Below are 21,644 nucleotides of genomic sequence, written 5' to 3' on the forward strand. Positions count from 1 at the left end.
TCCTCTGGTGACCAAACCTGAACACAGAGCATCTTTGTGTTGAGGTCATCTTGTGACCCCCTCTTGGTGTCTCCCTTACGTCTTTGATTTGAGTGAAAAGTATGTCTTTTCACATCTTGTCAGTTTCACGATCATCAGTCTTTCTACACTGGTGATGGACTCCCCGCGAGGATTGGATGGAAAATTAGTGAAAAGGGGTTTTACCGCTGTAAATATAGCTCATTGACGTTCTGGTCTACAGCGGGCACAATACAGTCTGTCTCAGGGCTGCAGCTGGTTCAATAGGCAAATTTGTATTCATTTTGCAGGCTTCAAACAGAGACTAAACTGCTCTGCCTTGACACTGATCTGAGAAAATGTTCTAAAGCATCACCCGTCTAAAAATAGCCGCTGGTGAGTCTTGGACACACTGCGTATCTGACAAGAGAGGAAGTTGAGAAAGCTGAGAAAATAACCAGGCATCAAATAAAAAAGAACTGAAATTTAAATATAAAAGCCCTAAAATCTATAAAAGAAAGGGTTTATGTCAGGCTGTAAACGAGTTATTCATATGACCCCAGATGTTGGTTTCCATAGTAACTATTATTTGATTCTTTGGCACAAGTATTATGTCTGCTAATGTATAAACTGAGTGCTTTTTTATTTTAATTATAAATTGTCTAAAATAATTTCCTTTCTCTTTGGAAGCAGATTTTTCACATTTGAAACTTTTTTTTTCTCGTAAGTGAAAACTGCGTGTGTGCATATTAATTTTTCTTTTTCTTTTTTTTTTTAAAGATTGGCACCTGAGCTAACAACTGTTGCCAATCTTTTTTTTTTTTTTCTGCTTTATCTCCCCAAATCCCCCTGGTACATAGTTGTATATCTTAGTTGCAGGTCCTTCTAGTTGTGGCATGTGGGACACCACCTCAGAATGGCCTGATGAGCGGCGCCATGTCCACATCCAGGATCTGAACCAGCGAAACCCTGGGCTGCCACAGCAGAGCACGCGAACTTAACCACTCGGCCACAGGGCCGGCCCCTAATTTGTTTTTCTTTTACTTCCCTTTTTTTTCCTATTAAGCTTCCTTTCAGGGAATGTTCATTGCATCCTTGTTTGTAATAGTAAAAACTGGAAACAGACCAAATGTTCGTCAGTAAAAGCTTAGTGACTAAATGACTATATAAGGTAGACTTCTCTAAAAAGGAACCAGGGCTCCTTGGAGACATGATCGATTCTAGAGAGAGGACAGGAAGAACGCAAGATGAACCTGGAATATCTTGTGGTGCCAGAAAGTGCCCAAAAGCGATGAGCGTGTCAAAAGGCCATGGGGTCAACTTGAAGGAGCTCCTAAGTAGCCGAGTCTGGGATGCTTTGTACATATGATGAGGCCTGAATCTAACAGCAAATGTTAGCAAATTATGTACTTTTAGAAAAACTTTTTATTAATGTTAATTATTTATTTTTATGAATGGATTATAACCCTCTTTACAGATTACTGAAAATTACCCAGTAATTTACAACTGAAGTAACATATCCTATTATCTCATATGCACTGTGACTATATTTTCTACAACAAAAATGTGAGTGCAGTCATGGGGGTATATATGTATCTGTATATATATGTATATGCAGACATGTATGTATCTGTATGTACACACACACACACAATCAGTGGGCGCTTCCGTTCCATTTAAACTGGCAGTTCCGCATTTGGTCACCAGGTGGCGCTTTGCAAAGGAAATCGATGAACACCAGGATGCAAGGCTAAAGAGGGGCTCGCTCAGTGTTCACCCAGGGCCTTGATTGGCAGCCCCCTGGGGCCCACTCCTCTGCCTGAGGCTGTGCTGTGCTCCTCGGCTGGAGGTGTTTGGGATTTAAATTATTCTGAGATATGGGCTTGTTTCAGCACAGACACAAGCAGGCCAGTCCTGGGAGGGTGCATACTTGGGTGCAGTGCACCAGATGTGGGCTCTGTCCTGGTTCTGGGCCCCTGACAGACAGAACTCAGAGAAGTGTGCTTGGTCCGTCACTGAACCCGGGCCTAGCACAGCACTCAGGGCGCAGTGAGGGTGTTGAACGAATGGGTGAATGTCTCTGTTCTTTGAAAATAATTTAGAGGGGAAGCCACTGTGCGTTAGAAGTAGCTATCAGTAACACGGATTGAGCATCTTGGGTAGAAGGTGGACAGGAACTGACATGCCCACCGCATCTGCTGCAGCTGCCAGCAGTGTCCTCTGACATCGTCACACCCTGAGTGTGCATTTGTGTCTTCTGCAGGCGCTGTTAGATCTTATAGACAAAAGGATTTTGTCCTGCTGTGATCCAAGAGAACTTCTCTCCGAGAAGAACTTAGATTCTCCTGTTAACACTTAAAAGGAGTGTGGCGTTAGGTATGCTTTTGTATGTACTGCTGCCTAAGCCTAAGAGTATAATCCAGAGAGTTTCGACTAGCTTCCAGAACCTGAACAGGAATTGTTTAGCTGTCGGACCGGCCACACTCTGCTCAGGTTCCTGGAACACTCCTGGGAGCAGAACAACGCAGAGACTTCTGCAGTAGGCAGGGCAGCTGCAATAGAAAGAGCATGACTTTTGGATTCAAATGCTGGTTCTGGGTTCAGATGCTGGTCCTGCCACTCATTCGCTCTGGGACCCTCAATAATTACAGGAATCTTTTGTGTCTCAGTTCTTTTATCTGCAAAATGGGAATGTTAATACTGACATTTTTCTTTTATTCAGTCAACCAACATATTTCTTAGTTCTTCTGCATATCAGACTGTCCTCCAGGAGCTTACAATCTGATGGGCCTGGCAGACACATGTGTTAGTGTTGAGAATATTAAATAAGAATGTATCTAAACTGAAGCTAGTTGGTGGTCATGGACACACGACACGTGAATGAATGTGCTTAATGCCACCAAACTGTGTGCTTAAAAATGGTTAAGGTGATAAATTTTGTGTTGTATGTATTTTACCATAATTAAATAAAGGAAAATGAAAAAGAACAAAGTAAAATGAAAAAATGTTCCCAGCGTGATGCCTGGCACACAGTAGGTACTCAGTAAACGTTTCCCTACGTTCTCCTTTTCCATGGATGGGCAGTGGCCAAGCTGTAATTGCAAGTTACCCACATTTTACCCCACTGAGAGGGCCTTCTTTGGGCAGCATTTTCTGCTTAGATGAATAGACTGGAGGAACCTGAGCCTTAATTCTCTGTCGTAAAGGTACTGACCCATGAGGTTTGGTCTGTGAACACATGCGTAGACCACATTTTGTTCTTTGTTCGCTAGTCTTTATGTAAAGCGTATCTTCGTTATGGAGAGTGAAATAGAATTCTAGAAGCTGCATCTAGGTATCCATCAGGCTGATGTCTGAGGAACGGGAAGCTTGAGGCAAGTAGTCAGGATATGCCTTGCAGAAGGCTTGGCTATCTTCCTTCATCTGTGGGCCAAGTGGCATGTTGTATACAAGATAGAAAAGGCCACTTCTTCCCGTTTACTGACCTAGTTGTGCGCTTGCATCCAAGAGAAAAAGACTCTATCTGGTCTTCCTTGTCACTGCTCGCTCCCTAACTCAGTAGACAGAGGGCTGAGAAAACTACGGCTCCAGGACCACAGGAAGGCACGGAGAAGCTCTGTGGTGTGAACTGAGAAGACAGTTGCTGGAGCCACTCTGAGCACCATGGACTGGGCAGCGGCTACCTCAGGGACATGCTCAGCCCCAAGTCTGTCCTGAGCTTTGTCTCCCTCAGTCCCACGAAGACATTACTTAGCTTTCGTGTCACCCTTACGTGTAGGCATATGAATGAAGTCTCTGGTTGTGAGTTGAAATAAGGTACTTCTTTTGCTTTAAATATAACTCAGTGATGGTGCGTGTATTAAGGCGATGCTGTAGGATGCTGTAGGCAAGCAGAAAAGTTCATCAATGTCGTGATAAGAAAAAAGAACGAGCAAAGACATAGGGTTGTGTTTCCAGACCTTTTAATAACTAGTACTTTAATGCTTTAATCATCTCTGGATTAAGGAGCTGTATCCAGGAGCATCTTAGGGAAAGGTGGAGATAGAATGTGTTCAGACCTCAATTCTGCTCGCTAAAACTTGAACCTCTTAATACCTCAACTTTATTATCTACAAAAAGGGAACAACCATCTCTGTCTCACAGGATTGTTCCAAGGATAAGTAAGCAATGTGTGTAAAGAGCTTAGCACAGTGCCTGGCACATAGTAAGCACTCAATAAATGATCATTTTAAAAGTGAAGATCACAAATAAGCTTCAAGAGTCATGATGGGCTAAGCTGGTTTAGAGAGGGAGGGGAGACGACTCTAGGAGCCGAGAAATATTTTCTTCAATTTGCCTCTGTTCCTGCTGCTCTCTCTGTCTTCCTGTCATCTCTGAATTTACAGATTACATTTATCCATCAAGATCCCAGATCAAATACCACCTCCGCCATGAAGCCTTCCTGATTCCCTCAGCCAGAAGTGATAACATCCTTTACATTTGCCCTTTTTGTGGCATTTCTCTGTGTGTAATCTTACAGTACTTGTGTAACTACGTCATCTGCCTTAGAATGTCGCTTCCTGGAAAAGCAGGACCTTATCTTTCCACTTGAAGTATCTCCTTAGGCCCAGCACCGAGTGTTGCCTGTAGACTCTGATTGGGTGAAAGAAAGGCCCCCGAGACAGAAGCTTTGGTAGGTAGGAGCCGAGAAAGGATTAGGTTCTCCTAAACAGATTTCCAATTGTTCTCTTTTCTTTTTGGGGGGCAAGGAGGGAGAACAAAACTGTAGGAGTGAATTTATTACACTGCAAAGGATAGTTCTCATAAAAAACAATTGATCCCACCGAAACCTTGCCCTGAGAGCTGGTTACCTGGGCTTCATTGCCAGTTATTGTCAAATGTAGCGTTCAAAATGGAAGAACACTACTTGTTTTTTTCCTCTCCTTTTGTTTTTCTTTTTTTGGGGAGGTATGGGGGAGAAGGGGCAAAGAGTAAAAGAAGAACCTGTCTTGTCTTTTTTTTCTTTTTAGCTCAGGTAGGAGTTATGGACAACTCCCAAGGACCTGTGCAAATGAATATGATTAACTTTGCTACTCCAGAAAAAAATTTTAATCCCAAAGTCATTTATTTTGGCTTTAGCATAGACTAGCATTTGTGTCAGATTTTCCTGCCTAATTACTTTTTGCTTAAGCTTATTTTAAAATTGTTTTAAATTCCTTTAGTGTGACAGCCTAGGAAAGTGGGGGTGGATTCTGGGCCCCAGATGCGATCTGAACTAGAACTTCAGCTTTCCTGCCTAAAACCCTCCTGATACGCTGCTAGGAGGAGAGTAAAATTGGAATCAGCTTTCTGGAGAACAATTTGGCAAAATATTTTTAAAAGTCTTAAAAATATGCTTACTCTTTGATCCAGTAATTCCACTTCTAGGAATTGGTCCTAAGGAAATAATCAAACAAGCATGCAGAAATGAGGGACCGGGCATCCTCTACAGCATTTATACCAGCAAAGAAAAAAGTAAAACCAACTTAAAACATTGAATAATATGGAATTGATTAAATAAAGTATGCTCCTATTTCTAATGTGTGTAGTCATGCTGTCAAATTATAAACTTTAAAAATTGTTTACCACGCCCTTCTACGTGAAAAGGAGACTATAGTGTAGTATGTATAGTTTGTACAGATAGAGAGGTAGGTGGATGGATGGATGGGTGGATGGACGGATGGATGGACGGACGGACGGGTGCCTATCTGGAAAGACACATGCTGCAGTGTTAACTTTGGCATTGCTGAGTGATGAAATTATGGCTGATTTTGTACTTTTTTGTGTTTTCCACGTTTCCTGCTTGAACACGGATTGCTTTGTAATTAGAAAAACCAAACGTGTATATTTTAAAAGAACAGGGGCCGGCCCCATGGCTGAGTGGTTAAGTTCGCACACTCCACTTCACTGGCCCAGGGTTTTACCAGTTCGGATACTGGGCGCGGACATGGCAACGCTCATCAGGCCATGCCGAGGTGGCGTCCCACACGCCACTACTAGGAGGACCCACAACTAGAAATATACAACTATGTACCAGGAGCTTTGGGGAGAAGAAGGAAAAATGAAATCTTGGGAAAAAAAGAAGATATGTTTAATGTATCAATGAAAAAGTAAAACGTTGCTGTGTAATACACAGTGGGTAATCTGAATGTGCAGAATTTAGATTGAGTGTGTTTTCTTAAGCATCGCATCCATACACGTGAGTTATCAGCTCTCACATTGAGCACATAAAGTCAGACGTACCACAGTTTAAATTATGTTCCCCAAGTAAAAGAACCACATTCAGCAAAAGTCTCTGAAGGCGCAGGTGGAGTATAGTGCGCTGTCCTGTGTCAGGATCCCAGCTCTAGGAGGCAGATGCTTCTAGAGCTCGGAGTACCACAGTTTGGCAAAGCTACAAAGACTAGTAGGTTTTCTGTGAATTATATGTAAAAAATGTTTATTGCCAAAATAACATTAGAACACTCCTGGGAACATTTTAAATCATTCTTCCTCTTCTGAAAGCAATTCCCAATTACGTGTTTTACTGTTTTCCTCTTCTTATCTCCTCATTATCATCAACTCCGATCTCCAAATCTGCAGTCTCAGTGGGAAAGAGAGTGGAAGTGTAAGGCAAATGATGGACAAACCGTAAACCTTTGACGACCCCGAAAGAGCCCTTGGCTCACATTTTAAAAGCCCTGCTTTCTATGATCAGCTGCGGGGAACCTTTGTTCTTCCGTGTTGGCAGGCCTCGGCTCTGTGCACGTGATGGGGTTCTCTTTTATTTGCAGTTCCTAAATTCCTAAGACACCGTGGGGCTTCACTGAAGGAAAAACCTTGCAGCTCTGGCTCGCTGTCGTCTGAGGTCAGACGGAAAAGCCTTTTGTGATTAACTCGGCCACAGTGTGTCCTTTGGTGTCTGGAACTTCAGGAGGCGTTTTATTAGTTCTCCCCATTTTGAATGCTGACTCAACTAAGCTTCATAGAATGGATAAATCCAGCTCTTTTGACGCCAAATGGAATCCCAGTTCTACCACGAGCTGTGACCTTGAGCACGTTCACTTGATGTGTCGGATCTCGGCATCCTGGCTCAGGAACGTAGCGCCTTCCCACCTCACCTCGGAAGGCTGCTCTCGTCGGCCAGGAAGCCCTGGCCAGTGAAGGACAGTCAGGGGTCTTTATAAACACACCTCCTTCTCTTCTTTTTCTGACACAGTTTCCTTATGCTGCCCCACCTCCCCAAGAACCAGTGAAGACTCTGAGAAGCCTGATCAACATTCGAAAGGACACGCTAAGACTCGTCAAGTAAGTCCCTGGCTGGGCCGGGCTGGGCAGGTGCAGGTGCCCTCCTTCGTGCAGGGCAGCCACCTCCCCGGAGACCCTGGCAGACTAGTTCCTGCCGGACCGAGCCCGAGACTCCGGCCACCAGAACGGGAGCTGCTCTGGCCCAGCCGGCAGCACCTCTCCGCAGAGAGGAGGTCTCTCCGCATCTCCACTGGTCAGAGCTGTGCTAGTCTGTGTGAAGAACTTTGACTTTCTGGCAAGCTGTTGTTATTATCCCTATTTTATGAGTTTTTTTTTTAAAAGAAGAATTATTGAGGGAAAAAGTGAATTTTGCAGATACCTCAACAAGCCTATGTAAAACTGGGATATCTGAACTTGGAATATGAAGTCCTTATTTTATTGCTTATATTTATATTTTTAATTTATTCTTAACCTCATATGCCGTTCCTCTGAGGAGCTCAGAGTGTCCTGGGTTTGTTGTTCCATCGTTGTCATCAATATTAATTATCACCGACATTTGCCTTGTTTGTGTTGTCCCCGAGACAGTGTGCTTTGTGAACCGGTGCTGCCCTCCAGGAGGCGTGTCTGTCTGCTAAGGCTCACTGGTTCCCTGGGGAGACAGATTTGGTCAGGGCAAATGAGGGGTCCCCAGTTCTTCTGGATGAACAAGCTGGATGACTCAGAGACCATTTTATGCTTGTATAGATCAGCCTTACTAACATTAGGAAGTTTATTTCTCTCTGATCATTTTTTTAGTACAACACCTTTATTGAGATATAATTCACATACAATTCACACATTTAAAGTGTACACTTCAGTGCTTTTTAGTTATTCAGAGTTGTTCAATATCACTGCTACCAAATTTTAGGACATTTTCATCACCCCTAAAAGAAATCCCACACTCATTAGACATCACTCCCCATTTCCCCCAAAACCCTCTTCCTGGCCTAAGCAGCCGCTTATCTATTTTCTGTCTCTCTCAATTTTTTTATATTTTATTTGTCCCTGAAATTTTCAACCGCTTCCCCAGCTACTCCCCACCCCTGGGGTCAACTCCGGGGACAAGGGAGCCAGAAAGGGCACCCGTTTGCTGCGGCACAGTCTGCAGCTGGGCGTTCACCCTCTGTGGAGGATTTCTACAGACTGAGGCAAATGTGGCCTCGGGAGCCTGCCAGCTGTCAGCTCCTCTGTCCGTCTGTTTCTCTCATCACATACGACCTGCTCACGTGTTTGATGGAGTCGGGTTCTAGGGCCTGAGCCATTGTGAGATCCTGGCCCCTGCGGCAGCCTGGCTGCAGCTCTAGGCTAAGTGAAGCAGCCGTGATGTGCTGAGAGAAGCCGGCTCGGAAGCAGAAGACCAGTGAGCTTCCCAGCGCCACGGATGCTCTGTGAATAAGTCTCTGAGCTTCAGGCTTCTCATCTGTAAAATGGCGATAATAAACCTTGCCTTTCATGGCTGTTGTTAAAATTAATGAGATAATGCAAGGGAAAACACCTGGTGTTCAATAAATGTTAAGGTGAAAGGTGTTTTTGTTTTGTTTTTCTGAGATTATGGGAATAGAGTAAATTTTGATTCTCACATTTTCAAGTAAAAATGGAGATGGAACTATTTTTGCTTCTTCTCAAAACCCATCTAAATAATAATAAGAGTATTTTTACAAAGCATAAATCCACAAGAATAGGGAGAATGAGCAACAGCAACAAAATCTTAGAGGCTGGAAACAGATGGTGAATGTTAAATAACTGAGTAAACCCAAAAGATCAGAATCCTGAGTGAGCAGAAGGAAAAGCTGAGAATCAGCCCATTTATGCTGTGTATCCCCAACGGGCCCAGGCACTGGCAGTGCAGGTACCTCCGGACATTGGGGCGGAAGGCAAAACTGAGGAGAGGTGATGGGAAGTCTGCCTATGAGGCAGTCAGCTCTCCTCCCTCATACTACACAGCCAGAACCGCCCTTCCCACACCCGGCAGACGGCTGGCGGGTGATTCTGCCTGGAAACGTTCAGGGCTTTCAGAGCCTCTCTGGATTTGGGGGGCCCAAGCACAGCTAAGGGCTGGACTCAGTACTGAACCAGGGGGTTCAGTGAATTTAGGCACACGGGATTCTGAGTCCTCCAGCCTGCCCCTGTGCTGCTCCCAGAATGCTGGCAGCCAGGCCTTTGTCAGAAGAGAGGAAAACTACTCTCTGGGGAATCAGACCCACCCAGATGGGAAGACCAAAGAGACTGGCATTGGAGGTTCCTCAACAGACCCAGAGGGGCCCCAGGGAAGCCTAGGGTCCCCAAGCCCCGCTCTGCACCCAGAGTTCCATCAGGGTCGTATATTTCTTAAATATGAGCAGACAACCAAAGATTTTTGAGGAACGCCTATAATATGAAAGACAGTGTGCAAAACAAACAACAGGAAAAAAATAACTAAGTGGAAATAAAAACTATGCAGGAAGAGGAAAACTTGATTTGTAGCCTCAGAGACATAGAGAAGATATTGTCTTCTTATTTCATGACGCAATGACACGGAGAGTTCAGGGAACAAAAAACGCTCTTAGAAATTAAAAACATGGTAGCGGAAATGAAAAAAAATCCGTAGAATGTAGGAAGAAAAGTTGAAATACTCTAGAAAGTGGTGCAAAAGGCAGAGTTATGGAAAATAGAAGAGGAAAGATGTGACGAATAGAGCACCAGTTTGGAGGGTCCAACACCCAACTAATGGTTCTAGAAAGAGAGAACAGATTCTAGAAGGAAGGAAATCATCAATGACATACATAATGTCGGAGTCTCTAAACTGAAAGGACCACCGAGTGCCCAGCACAGTGGATGATAAAGAGGAGAGTCTGCAGCAAAGGAAAAGAGCATCAGCGATGGGAATAGCTTCTTACTTCTTGAGAAAGGCCCTGGAAGCTGAAAGATAATGCAGCAAGGCTTTGGAGTGGCTGTTTAAAAGTATTTACAGCCTCGAATTCTTTACTCAGCCAGGCTGTCAGTGAAGTGTGAGTGTGGGATAAAATCTCTGGAGAAGTTTATCCCTTCAACACACCCATTTTCAGGGAGCTGGGGAAGTCGCTCCACTACAATGAGAGTGTAACCCGAGAAAGAGGAAGCCGGGAGAGGCAGGAAGCATGCTGTTCTCCAGGAGAGGCCAAAGGGACTGATCAGGGTGACAGTAGAGGGAGATGCCAGGGGGGCGGCTGTGGGCAGGTACAGAGGGCCCAGGGCTCAGGTGGAGCAGGTCAGAGGCTCCAGAAGGCACCTCCGCAGGAAGATGAAATAAATAGGACACCTGGTGCATCTGAACGTCGAGAGATTTATTCAGCCAGCAGAGGGCTTGGGTTTGAATTCGTGGTTAGTACATAGAAAACTAAGTAAGTGAAATAAACAAAATGAGCACAGACTATAAGAAAAAACTTTGCAGGAAAAGAAAAATAATCACAGATTACTGTGCGGCTAAGCTGTGAATAATGCTGATATAATCACAGTAATATAGACGCTCATGTGCTGAACTATCAAAGTCATATAATAAGAGACTCAGGGGGCGGGGGAGCACCTGTATGGGGCAGAGTGAAGAGAGAGAAAGGAATGCGTATTTCCAAAGTAAGAAGTCCATAGATAATGCCTAAAACTGAAAAACCAGGAAGTAGTGACCTGAGCATGTTATTTTGACACACATAGGTAAACGCCAGAATGACAGAGAAACAGGTAAAGGCGGTCTCCTCTGCAGAGGTGGACAGGGAAGGAGCGGGGCTGCTGATTTTTGTGACAAGCTGATTTGAACTATGGGGTTAGCAACTGTGATTAAAATTAAAACTACCCCCAAAAAGTCTGGCAAATGCATGAGGATGTTGAGTGTAGCACTGTGACATATCAGAAATAACCCACATGCCCAGCCGTTGTGGTAATGAAGGTCTCTGCCATCATTCAGAATGATGTGGGCCTACGGGGATGGTCATGGAGGGAATTCCACAATATATTAAAAAAAGATAAATTTTAAAATATTGATTTGCTCCCCCCAAAATGCTGAGTTGTCGTGGTTTGCTAGATGCGCTGAGGAAGTGAAGGCCCCTGGAGAGGAGGCCAGCAGAGCCAAAGTCCACTACAACGTGGAGTTCACCTTTGACACTGACGCTCGTGTGGCCATCACCATCTATTATCAGGCCACTGAAGAGTTCCAGAATGGTATTGCCAGGTAAGAGCAAGAGACTAGGTGGGCCGCTCCCTTCCCAGACAGGTTAGGGTTCATGCCTTACATGCTCACCTGGAGGAAAGCATTCTTTTTCTACAACCCGGTGGGATCTGGTTCCTGAATCTGGGTCTTCTTCTGCAGAGCCCGACTTTTTCACCTTTTCCCTTCAAATTGTGCTATCTTTGTACAGCGGCAGATGGCAGCGTAGCCCTTCAGGTCCTCAATATGCTGTTAGAAATCCATTAAGCTACCTTTCTGTGGATGTGCCGGTTGACTAGATAAGCTTAATGACATTCCCAAGCTCGTCTGGGCTAGATACTGACCTTTGCTTTGCTGCCCGCTTTGATCAATAGCTACATCCCCAAAGACAACAGCCTACAGTCGGAGACGGTGCACTACAAGCGAGGCGTGTGCCAGCAGTTCTGCCTGCCCTCCCACACCGTGGACCCCTCCGAGTGGGCGGAGGAGGAGGTGAGCTGCCTCTGGTGGAGGCGACAGGTTGCTGGGACGAAATGCAGGGCAGCTCCCTCATGTAGACCCAGAAGGGCCTGGGAGCTACTTAGGACCCCGGGCAGCAGAGGGACCGCCCAGGCGCTCGAAGGTCACGCTCACCTTCAGTTTTGTAACTGATCCACCTAACCTCACTCATTTTTCTATTCCAAAGTAGCCCATTAGCCTAGGATATTTTGAGAAAGTCACGTTCAGAGAAAAGAACCTGCAGGTTAGAGGGCTTTACATCTGTGAGACTTTTAAAAAAGAAACTGGTGGTCCTCGATTAAACAGACTTAGGTGGTTACGAGGTTGATGAAGGAGCGTCAGAGATGAGGTTAATCCTTCCTGACATTTCCTTTGCTGATGAGAGTGCTGGGTCCTCTTCTTCTCCTTCTCTTTTCTTTCGCTTCAGCTTGGCTTCGATCTGGACAGAGAAGTTTATCCGTTAGTGGTCCACGCTGTGGTGGATGAAGGAGACGGTATGGCGCTTTCCGTCTTCTCTTGCTGCACACACTGCCCTTTTGTGGCACATGGGCCTGGGAACAACATGCCTCTTCTGTGGGTATCAGGCAGACAGTTTCTGCATCCCCTGCACTCATGTTCCCAAGCTCCTCGGGTCCCATAATGGGCCCTTCTCGTGACAGCCAGAACTATGGTTTGCTAGATCTCGGGGACTTGGGGACGGTCGGTGGGTTGAGGTGTATTGATTGGCTTTCTTCCTCGTCTTCCATGTGCCTTTATTTCTTTCAGAGTATTTTGGCCATTGCCATGTACTGCTGGGCACTTTTGAAAAGGTAAGTGAGCGACTTAAGAGGGCCTCACGTTTTTATGATGTTTAACTCTTTCTTTCATGTGAGGACACATGGCATCCCTGTTTGCTGGCTGTCTGAGCCCAGCAGAAGGGTCTGGCTGGGAAGGAGCACCCACGGGGGCTGCACTGGGCTCTAATTCCAGCTATGCCACCACTGTGCTGCATGGCCTTCAAGCCTTAGACCTCATTTCTTCTTCTTAAAATGGAAGGGTTGGGCTAGGTTCTTGGAAGACCCCTCCAGTGTTAGGAGTCTGTAAGCCCACACGGTGGGTGTCCAAAAACACACATAATTGAGAGAAGTAACAAAAGAACATCTGGGGCCGGCCCTGTGGCCTAGTGGTTAAGTTTGTGCACTCCACTTCTGCAGCCTGAGTTTGGTTCTCGGGCACAGACCTACACCACTCATTGGCAGCCATGCTGTGGTGAGACCCACATACAAAATAGAGGAAGATTTGCACAGATGTTAGCTCAGGGCAAATCTTCCTCAGCAAAAAAAAAAAAAATTTGGTGCCTTATTGCCTTCCTGCCTTGTCATAACTGTCATGTTTTCATTCCAGCACACAGATGGAACTTTCTGTGTCAAGCCCCTCAAACAGAAACAAGTCGTAAGTATTTGAGAGCCAAGGACTGTTGGCGTCCCCCCTTCTTTCTTTCTTACTTTCGCTCTCTCTTTTTTTGTTGTTGTGGGTTTTTTTAATTCTTTTGCTAAGCACTCTTCTTTCCCTCCCACCCCCTTGTTTTTAATCAAAGAAGAAAAGAAAAGAAGGGCGTGCTTTTGTGTGTTAGAAACTACTTGGGTGGCCTAAAGGAGTACTGATTTTTGGTGTCTTTTTTGTTCGAGAATTGTTGGTGTTGAGGCAGCCATTATCTGAGCAAAGGACTTGAGAAATGAAAGGACAAGATTTGTCTCCTGACATTAAGTTTAAGGAGAACTCTTTTTATTTAAAATGCCAGGGTGAGAAACATTTCAAGCTAAAGGATAAAGTATTGGGGTCTAATTCAGGGCCAGTTAGAGCCTTGGCTGAATTTATCCCACCATTGCTTTCCTAAAATTCAGTTTGCTGGCCATCTGCCCCCTTCCAGAACGATCAGCAAGGTATGCACACGTCTGCTGGAAGTCCTGACACCTGCGGTGTGCCAGCACTTTCTTTCCCCTCTTGCAGAGGCAGGAGGAGAGGCATGGAGGGTGGGGAGAGGAGAGCAGTGCCAGTGGCATTGGCAGCCCCCTGCAGATGGGTGGTAGATGGCTGAAATTCTACATTATTCATACTTTTGGGTTAAGTGCTCCCCCGATTAATGAGGTCAATTGTAGCCAATAATATCTTAGTATAAATTTGTTGATAATGTCCTTTCCAATATAACCGCTAGGTTAAAATAAGCTGTAAGAGAGGCAGAGGAGGAAAGAGACCCTGTTCCCCGGGTACTGCCGGGCAAGGCCGGGCCTCAGTGAGTGGCCTCATGGGGAGGCCTAGCTCTCCAGGACGCCTGGATAGGATGGAAAGGCTCGGGCAGCTCAAGGAGAAAGGTGTCTCTATTTTCCTGTTGCTAGATTGGCATTAGCAACAGACTGTGTCAAACTTGAGAGTGGCAAATGCAGTCAGTGACAGGCCAGGTCTTAGGGAGGGGTCACTGGGGCAGCGGAGAGGAGTGGGCTCGCCCAAAGACACGAGGGGAGCCAGCTCTGGCACCGGCGCAGCCCAGGCGAGTGGGAGTGCAGCTGAGCACTGAAGCTGGGGTTTAAGAAACGGGGGCCACGGGAGTAACTGTGTGTGCTGGAGGCTGGGGCGGGGCCCCGTCGGCCCCTCCTTCAAGGTCTTGCTTCTACATTTTTCCCTTCCTCTCTTTTCCTTGCCCATTTCTTCTCCTCTCTCTTCCTTTCTTTCTCTCTCCCAGGCTTATGTTTATGATGTCTGAACTTAACCTTCGTTACACAGCTCATGCTTATATTTTGATGTGTGCTCTTCCATCCTCTTTCTAGTCCGTGCGTTTCTTACCTGTCCATAAGAGTGAGCAAGGATTATTGCTGTGTTTGTGGACTTTTATGTTCCCTGCTGGGTATAATGGTGGGTGAATTAAACATTTGGTTTTCTTTCCCCTCTCAAAGAGAAAACAGAAGTAAATAAAGCATCCTTTACTCATCTCGGCTTTTGCTTTTTTTCATTGTGCCTCAGTCGTCCCTGGTTACCAGAGAGGCTGGGGGGGAGTTCCAGAGTCAGGCTGCCCTTGAACTTCTCTGTTTGCTCTTCAGGTAGATGGGGTCAGCTACCTCCTTCAGGAGATCTATGGAATTGAAAACAAGTACAACACACAAGATTCAAAGGCGAGTTCTGCCCCAAATTCTGGATGTCCTCTTCACAGGAGGCAGAGTGAGGACGTCTCTGATAAAGCCAGGATCTGGGAATTCAGCGTGCCAAACTCTGGAGTCAGTTGGGTCCTAGAAGGGTGTTTTCTTGTTCCTCCTTTCAGAGGATTATACTTATATCACTTTGGAAATGAAAAAACTTGGTGGGTTTCGACTCATTCTTCACAGAGCCCCGTTCACTTGGTTTCCTGGCAGGGTGCTTCCCTTGCCCTCTCCCTTCCCTGCGCGGTCTCCCGGGCCCCTTCAGCTCAGACTGTCCCAGGGGACCGGGGCTGAGCTCATAGGGTGAGCTGGAGACAAACAGCTCCCAGAATAGGTGAAACTGAGTGTGTGGATGTCCTTGGTAAACTATAAAGTCCAATGAAAATGTCAGATTTGTTCTTGTTACTTGTCTCAGCTCTTGGGCAAGCTGCCTTGTACAGAAGTAGGAGACATGAAGGTCTTTGTGTCATTGGCTGAATTTCTGTCTCCCTGGCCAGGTGGCTGAGGATGAAGTGAGCGATAACAGTGCCGAGTGTGTGGTGTGCCTGTCGGATGTCCGGGACACCTTGATCCTGCCGTGTCGCCACCTCTGCCTGTGTAACACCTGTGCGGACACCCTGCGCTACCAGGCCAACAACTGCCCCATCTGCCGCCTGCGTGAGCCCGGGAGCCGCCGGCTGGGACCACAAACCGAGGAGCGCGCGGAGGAGGGGGCGCGGCTGCCCTCTGGGCTGCCCTCCTGACTCCTGCCACAGGACGTCCTGATCGCCTCTTTTCTTCCCCACAGCCTTCCGGGCACTGCTGCAGATCCGAGCCATGAGGAAAAAACTGGGCCCCTTGTCCCCAACCAGCTTTAACCCCATCATCTCCTCCCAGACGTCTGACTCGGAGGAGCATTCGGTAAGTGGGGCTGGGAACCGCTGCCGCCCGTGAAGGACGCGCACCAGAGCCTCCTTGCTGGCTCTTCACCTTTCACCTTTCTTTACACGACTTTGCAGCAAGTAATCAAACCTTGGCACCCTGAAGTATTTAGTCAGCCGCCCGAGAGTATGCTGGGTTAAAACCAGCGGAAAATTGGAAACAGACCATTACAACCTCCCTTTTCTGCCTGGGGACCTTGGTGTCCGGTTCCCGCTGACCATCCCTAGAGCTGAGCTCCCGTGGGACCCGCTCTGAACTCCCCCAAGCAGAAACCAGGGGACGGTTGTTTTGGATTTGAATACAATTTACTATCTTTACCTGAATCCCTGAAGAAGGTAACTGTTTCTCTTTATTCCGTTTCATGGCTTCACTGCCCAGGAGCCGAGTAGATGAGGTCATTCACCCGGGTTTCGTAGTGTGAGTGTCAAGCCTTGAAGCTTTGCAGTTATAGACAAGCAGATACTGACTTTCTCCGCACTGACACACGAGTGGGAGAGATTTATTCCTCCGTAAATGGTCCTGGGATAATTAGTTAGCTATTTAGGGAGGAAAAATCAGTTTAGCATTTTACTCCTTACCGGGTAACAAATAAATTCCAGATGGAGTAACTAGTTAACTCTATTAAAAACCAAGCAAACTAAACAAAACATGAAAAGCCTAGAGTTCATTATAGATAATTCTGTAGTCAGCTTTGCATGGGAGAGGACTCTCTAAGTTTCAAAGCAATGGAATGCCGTAAAAAAACAGAATGTGTAGATTTTACCACATAAAAAATTTAAAACTTCAGATGTGTGAAAGATGACCAAAATTAAAAGGCAAACAACAAATTGTTTAAAGAAAAAAAATGTATTCACAACATTTGTATCAGAGGAAAGGCTAATATTTTTGCCATAGCTCATATGAATAAAACAGTAAATAAATGGGCAAAGGATATTAAAAAAAAATTCTCAGAAAAGGAAACATAGCTAGTTAACAATCATTTTTTAAAAAGTCAACCACAGGGGCTGGCCCTGTGGCCGAGTTGTTAAGATTCCACGTGCTCCACTCTGGGGGCCAGGTTTACAGGTTCAGATCCCAGGTGTGGACCTGCTCCACTCGTCAGCCATGCTGTGGAGGCACCCCACATACAAAGTAGAGGAAGACTGGCACAGGTGTTAGCTCAGGGCTAATCTTCCTCAAGCCAAAAAAAAAAAAAGGAGGATTGGCAACAGATGTTAGCTCAGGGCAATTCTTCGTCACCAAAAAAATTAAAAAGAAATAAAAAGTCAACCACATTAGAAATCAACAGGATGCAAATTAAAATGAGATACCATTTTTCACCTTTCAGATTTAAAAACTTTCTCTTAAAGATACTCTGTGCTGGCAGGGAAGCAATTAAAATAGGTATTCTGGGAGCCGGCCCATTGCTATAGTGGTTAAGTTCGCATGCTCCACTTCAGCAACCCAGGGTTCACAGGTTCGGATCCCAGGTGTGGACCTACACACTGCTCATCAAGCCATGCTGTGGCGGCATCTCACATACAAAATAGAGGAAGACTGGCACGGATGTTAGCTCAGCAACAGTCTTCCTCAAGGAAAAAGAGGAAGATTGGCAACAGATGTTAGCTCAGGGCCAATCTTCCTCACCAAAAAAAAAGAAAAGAAAGAAAAGAAAAGATAGATATTCTGTACTGCTTATAGGAGTAGATCACTAGAAAGATCATTGAAACAAAACAAAACAAAACAAAACAGCTGGATATATCAAGAGCCTTAAAAACATTTATACCCAGTAATCTAAGGTCTTAGAATTTAATACCAAGAAAAAAAGAGATTTATGCAGAAGGATGTTCATCACAGTGTTGTTTACAGTGGAAAACGTTGGGTGCCACGAAAATACCCAGCACCAGTGGAGCAGTTAGGAAACTTATAGTATCTCTGAAAAGGGGATGGATGTGAAATAAACAGGATATAAAGTTGTTATTTACAGATTGATCATAACTGTGTAAACAGTACAAGGGGAAAAGTTGGAAAAAATACACCAGAATGCAAACAAAAGTTATTACTTTGGGTGATTTGATTATTGATGATTTTTCTCCTTCTTTCTTTTCTGTATTTTCCAAAGTTCCTATAATGAACATATATTTCTATTATAATCAGAAAAAAAATTGACATTATTAAGAAGCTCATCTATAAGCAGAATCCTAGGAATGTGTGGTTCTTTGACATTTTATCTTTCTTCTGCCTCTAGTACAGAAGCTTTTCTTGCCAGACCCCAGACCGGATGTAAAAGGAACACTTTCTCCAATGTAGGGTGGGAAACACTATCGTGCCATAAACCAAGAGCATTTAATTGATTTTTCAACCTGTCTCTGACCCCCCAGTCCTCAGAGAACATTCCTCCAGGCTATGAAGTGGTGTCTCTTCTGGAGGCCCTCAACGGGCCCCTCACCCCGTCCCCCGCGATCCCTCCACTCCACGTGCTTGGAGATGGCCACCTCTCAGGAATCCTGCCTTCCTATGGCAGCGACGGCCACCTGCCCCCTGTCCGGACGCTCTCCCCGCTCGACCGCCTGTCTGACTGCAGCAGCCAAGGACTCAAGCTCAAAAAGAGTCTCTCCAAGTGAGCAGCTGGGGTCCTTGATGAGATGCTCTCATCCGTCTTTCACCTCTGCTGTGCTGGCCCTTGTCCTGCGTCCCCAGGGCAGTGTCGCCCTCTGGGCTCTTCCCAGAGCTTTGCCTTTCACTGAAGACCTGGGGCTAACACCTGGGGGAAAGGTTGTCGCATCCCTTAGGAGATGCGGTAAGATGGCTTATGAGTGCTGAGGAGGATCAAGATAGATCTCTTGTGTGTTCTGTTTTTGTGGGAAGGGGACGGGGGCGGGGAAGGGGTACAGGGAAGAGGACATCGTTAGGGTCATTCAGGCCCCTGGGGAGCGTCGCTTAGTCTGAAGACTGAAGGAACCGTGTGCTCTGTGTCTCTTACACATTTAAATCCAGCGAGGCACAAGTCACAATAAGCTTTCTGTGGCAGAGTAAAAGGAGGGTAGTTTATCGATGAAAATACTGAAACCCTAAAGATGTCAGTGGTTTTTCCCAAGCTCAAACACAAGTTATGGAAGGAGCTAAAGGTAAACTCGGATTTTTTGACGCCTAGAAGAGGTCTCAGCCCCTCCCTGGCGCCCTCTGTCACCTCCCTGCTCCTTCCCCTCGGGGCTTCCTTCCCCTCACCGGCCTCCCTGTGAAGTCTGCTTAATGAGAGGCAGGCAGGGTCCAGTCTACCTGGATATCGGCCACAGCTGCTTTTCCCTCTGGCCTTTTCCAGATCCGTCTCCCAGAATTCTTCTGTGTTGCATGAAGAGGAAGATGAGCTTTCTTGCAGTGAATCTGAGACGCAGCTCTCCCAGAGGCCCTCAGCTCAGCAGCTGGGAGAGGTAATTTGCATTCTCCGCCCTTTCTCGGCTGTGTGACCTCAGGTGCTTTCCTCCCCTGCCCATGCCTCTTCAGGTCCACCTGCCTCCAGTCATTCATCAAACACCTTTTGAACACTCTCTGAGACAGCAGCGAAGGTGTCATTAGAGCCATTCTCTCAACAGTGTCCTGAGTCTGTGCTGTTTGCGGGCACCATTCCCTGTGCTGAGGAGAGAGCAGTGAGGACTCTAGGGGTCCCGCCCTCCTAGCGCTCGTGTTCTTGAGATTGGGGTGGGAGTGGACACCAAGGACAATAAGTAAGAAAGGCACATGTCTGATGGGACTGTCAGATAAGGGAGAAAGGAGTGTCGAGGCTGGAGGTGGGGGCTGCTACCTTCACAAAGTGGTCCACTGGGGGCTGGCCCTGTAGCCTAGAGGTTAAGTTCGGTGCACTCTGCTTTGGTGACCCAGGTTTGGTTCCTGGGCGCAGACCTAGACCGCTTGTCAGTGGCCATGCTGTGGCAGCGACCCACATACAAAATAGAGGAAGACTGGCACAGATGTTAGCTCAGGGAAAATCTTCCTCAGCAAAAAAAAAAAGTGTTCTATGAACAGAGACTGAAGGAGTTGAGGGAGCAAGCTATGCAGACATCTGAGAAGAGAGGGTTCCAGGCATAGGAAGGGCAGATGGAAAAGCCCTGAGGGGGCGTGCTGGGAGGTCAGGGCAGTGGGGTGGAAGATGCTGGGATTTCCTACCCTGTGCCCCTCGCTGACTTCACTTAACAGAGGCTCCTTACACCTGCTCTCAGTGAGGCCGGGAGCTAGGGACAGCAGAGCTACGAGGACGATGAAGTGGTGCCTGTCCCGGAAGCTCACGGTCTGGGTGGGGACACAATGCATACGTGAATCACAGCACCTAGCTGTTGCTTTGTGAGCGTTTGTTGAATGAATGAATGAATGAATGAATTGTAACTATAGAGAATAAGCGCGCCCAGAATGATAAACTGCTGCGGCAGAGAGTGAAAGTGGAGGAAACCAGAAAACGTGTGCTGGAGGAGTAGCTTTTGAGCTGAATCTTGAAACGTTTTAGACGTGGAGAGAAAGGCGAGAGACACGCCCAGTGGAGGGAACAGTGCGTGCAAAGGCGCGGGGCCAGGAGTCAGGGCTCGGAGCAGGCCAGGGGCAGCGGGAGAGCTCTGCTCCCCAGAGGCCCACCCCACAGGCACTGTGTCAGCTGGTAGACGGGGACAGACTGAGCCAGGAGCTGCTCCCAGCGGCCCAGGCAGGAGGGAAGGCCTGAGCTGGGATAAACGAGGACCCCTGGAGGAGAGAGGAGGGTGGTGGAGGGGAATCTGCCTGGGAGGGGGTGAGGTCGCGTGCCCAAGCGACTGATAGGTGGGGTGTCAGGAGTGGGCTGGGGGGCAAAGGCAGTGTTTGTGTTAGATCGACTGAGCTGGAACTGACCCGACGTCCAAGTGGAGATGCCCCGCAGGCAGTGAGGCCTCTGCTGGGTTTGTGCTCTTTTCCTTCCAAAGGAAAGCTGTTTATAATCCTGGGGAAACCTGGGGTGTTCCCATGTCACAGCTGCTGGGTGACCTGTGTCACCCGAGCTGCAGTCTTTGTGTGGCCCCAGCAGGTGCTGTGCCTCAGGCAGGATGTGTTGACTGAAGTTTGCACCTCCCCTGGGAGACAGCCATTCCAGGTCGGGGCTGGAGAGAAGTGATGACAAAAGAGAAACCGGCCCTGCCCCTGCGCGTTACTGACTGAGGATGGGGACCTCAGTCCTTCCCAGCATCTCCTTTGCTCCTCCTTGCCCAGGGCCCCGCCGTGACACCCTCCTCCAACAGGTTTAACTTGAGCTTGCTCCGTTTCCCCCCAGGAATGTGGCGTAACTCCAGAAAGTGAGAATCTTACCCTGTCGTCGTCAGGAGCTGTTGGCCAGTCGTCTTGCACTGAGACGCCTCTCTCTTCCACAATTTCCTCCCCGGAAGGTACCCACCCAAAGGAGCAGGGAGCAGCTGTATGCTCTCCCCCTCAGCCCGGCCCACAGCGCTCCTGGTCGTTCCTCCAGGAACGCACTTGGGGGCAGCAAGTCAATCCTGAGCTGTGTGACTACAGGGGCCCCAGCTCGAGATGGAGGGGGGCTTGCTCTCCTACGACGAGTTGTGGGGGGGCATCACTTATCTTAACCCAGTCCTGCCCTCGTAAGGTTTTCCTTTAACGTTGTGACA

General features: G+C 47.0%; 1 protein-coding gene across 9 annotated transcripts in view; it reads left to right on the plus strand.

Moving 5' to 3' along the window:
- The window catches only part of RNF157 (ring finger protein 157), a 72,027-nt gene that overhangs the window by 38,436 nt on the left and 11,947 nt on the right, over positions 1-21,644 (plus strand). For all 9 annotated transcript variants that reach the window (XM_070559969.1, XM_070559970.1, XM_070559971.1 and 6 more), the window contains 12 exons: positions 7,214-7,302; positions 11,315-11,461; positions 11,812-11,929; positions 12,363-12,429; positions 12,701-12,744; positions 13,319-13,366; positions 15,010-15,081; positions 15,603-15,762; positions 15,893-16,005; positions 18,387-18,625; positions 19,328-19,436; positions 21,293-21,404. In XM_070559969.1, the coding sequence (XP_070416070.1) occupies positions 7,214-7,302; positions 11,315-11,461; positions 11,812-11,929; positions 12,363-12,429; positions 12,701-12,744; positions 13,319-13,366; positions 15,010-15,081; positions 15,603-15,762; positions 15,893-16,005; positions 18,387-18,625; positions 19,328-19,436; positions 21,293-21,404 (1,318 nt within the window). The remainder of the gene's footprint in view (positions 1-7,213; positions 7,303-11,314; positions 11,462-11,811; positions 11,930-12,362; positions 12,430-12,700; positions 12,745-13,318; positions 13,367-15,009; positions 15,082-15,602; positions 15,763-15,892; positions 16,006-18,386; positions 18,626-19,327; positions 19,437-21,292; positions 21,405-21,644) is intronic.

This window comes from Equus przewalskii, chromosome 10, assembly GCF_037783145.1.
Source record: "Equus przewalskii isolate Varuska chromosome 10, EquPr2, whole genome shotgun sequence".
NCBI classification, from domain to species: Eukaryota; Metazoa; Chordata; class Mammalia; order Perissodactyla; family Equidae; genus Equus; species Equus przewalskii.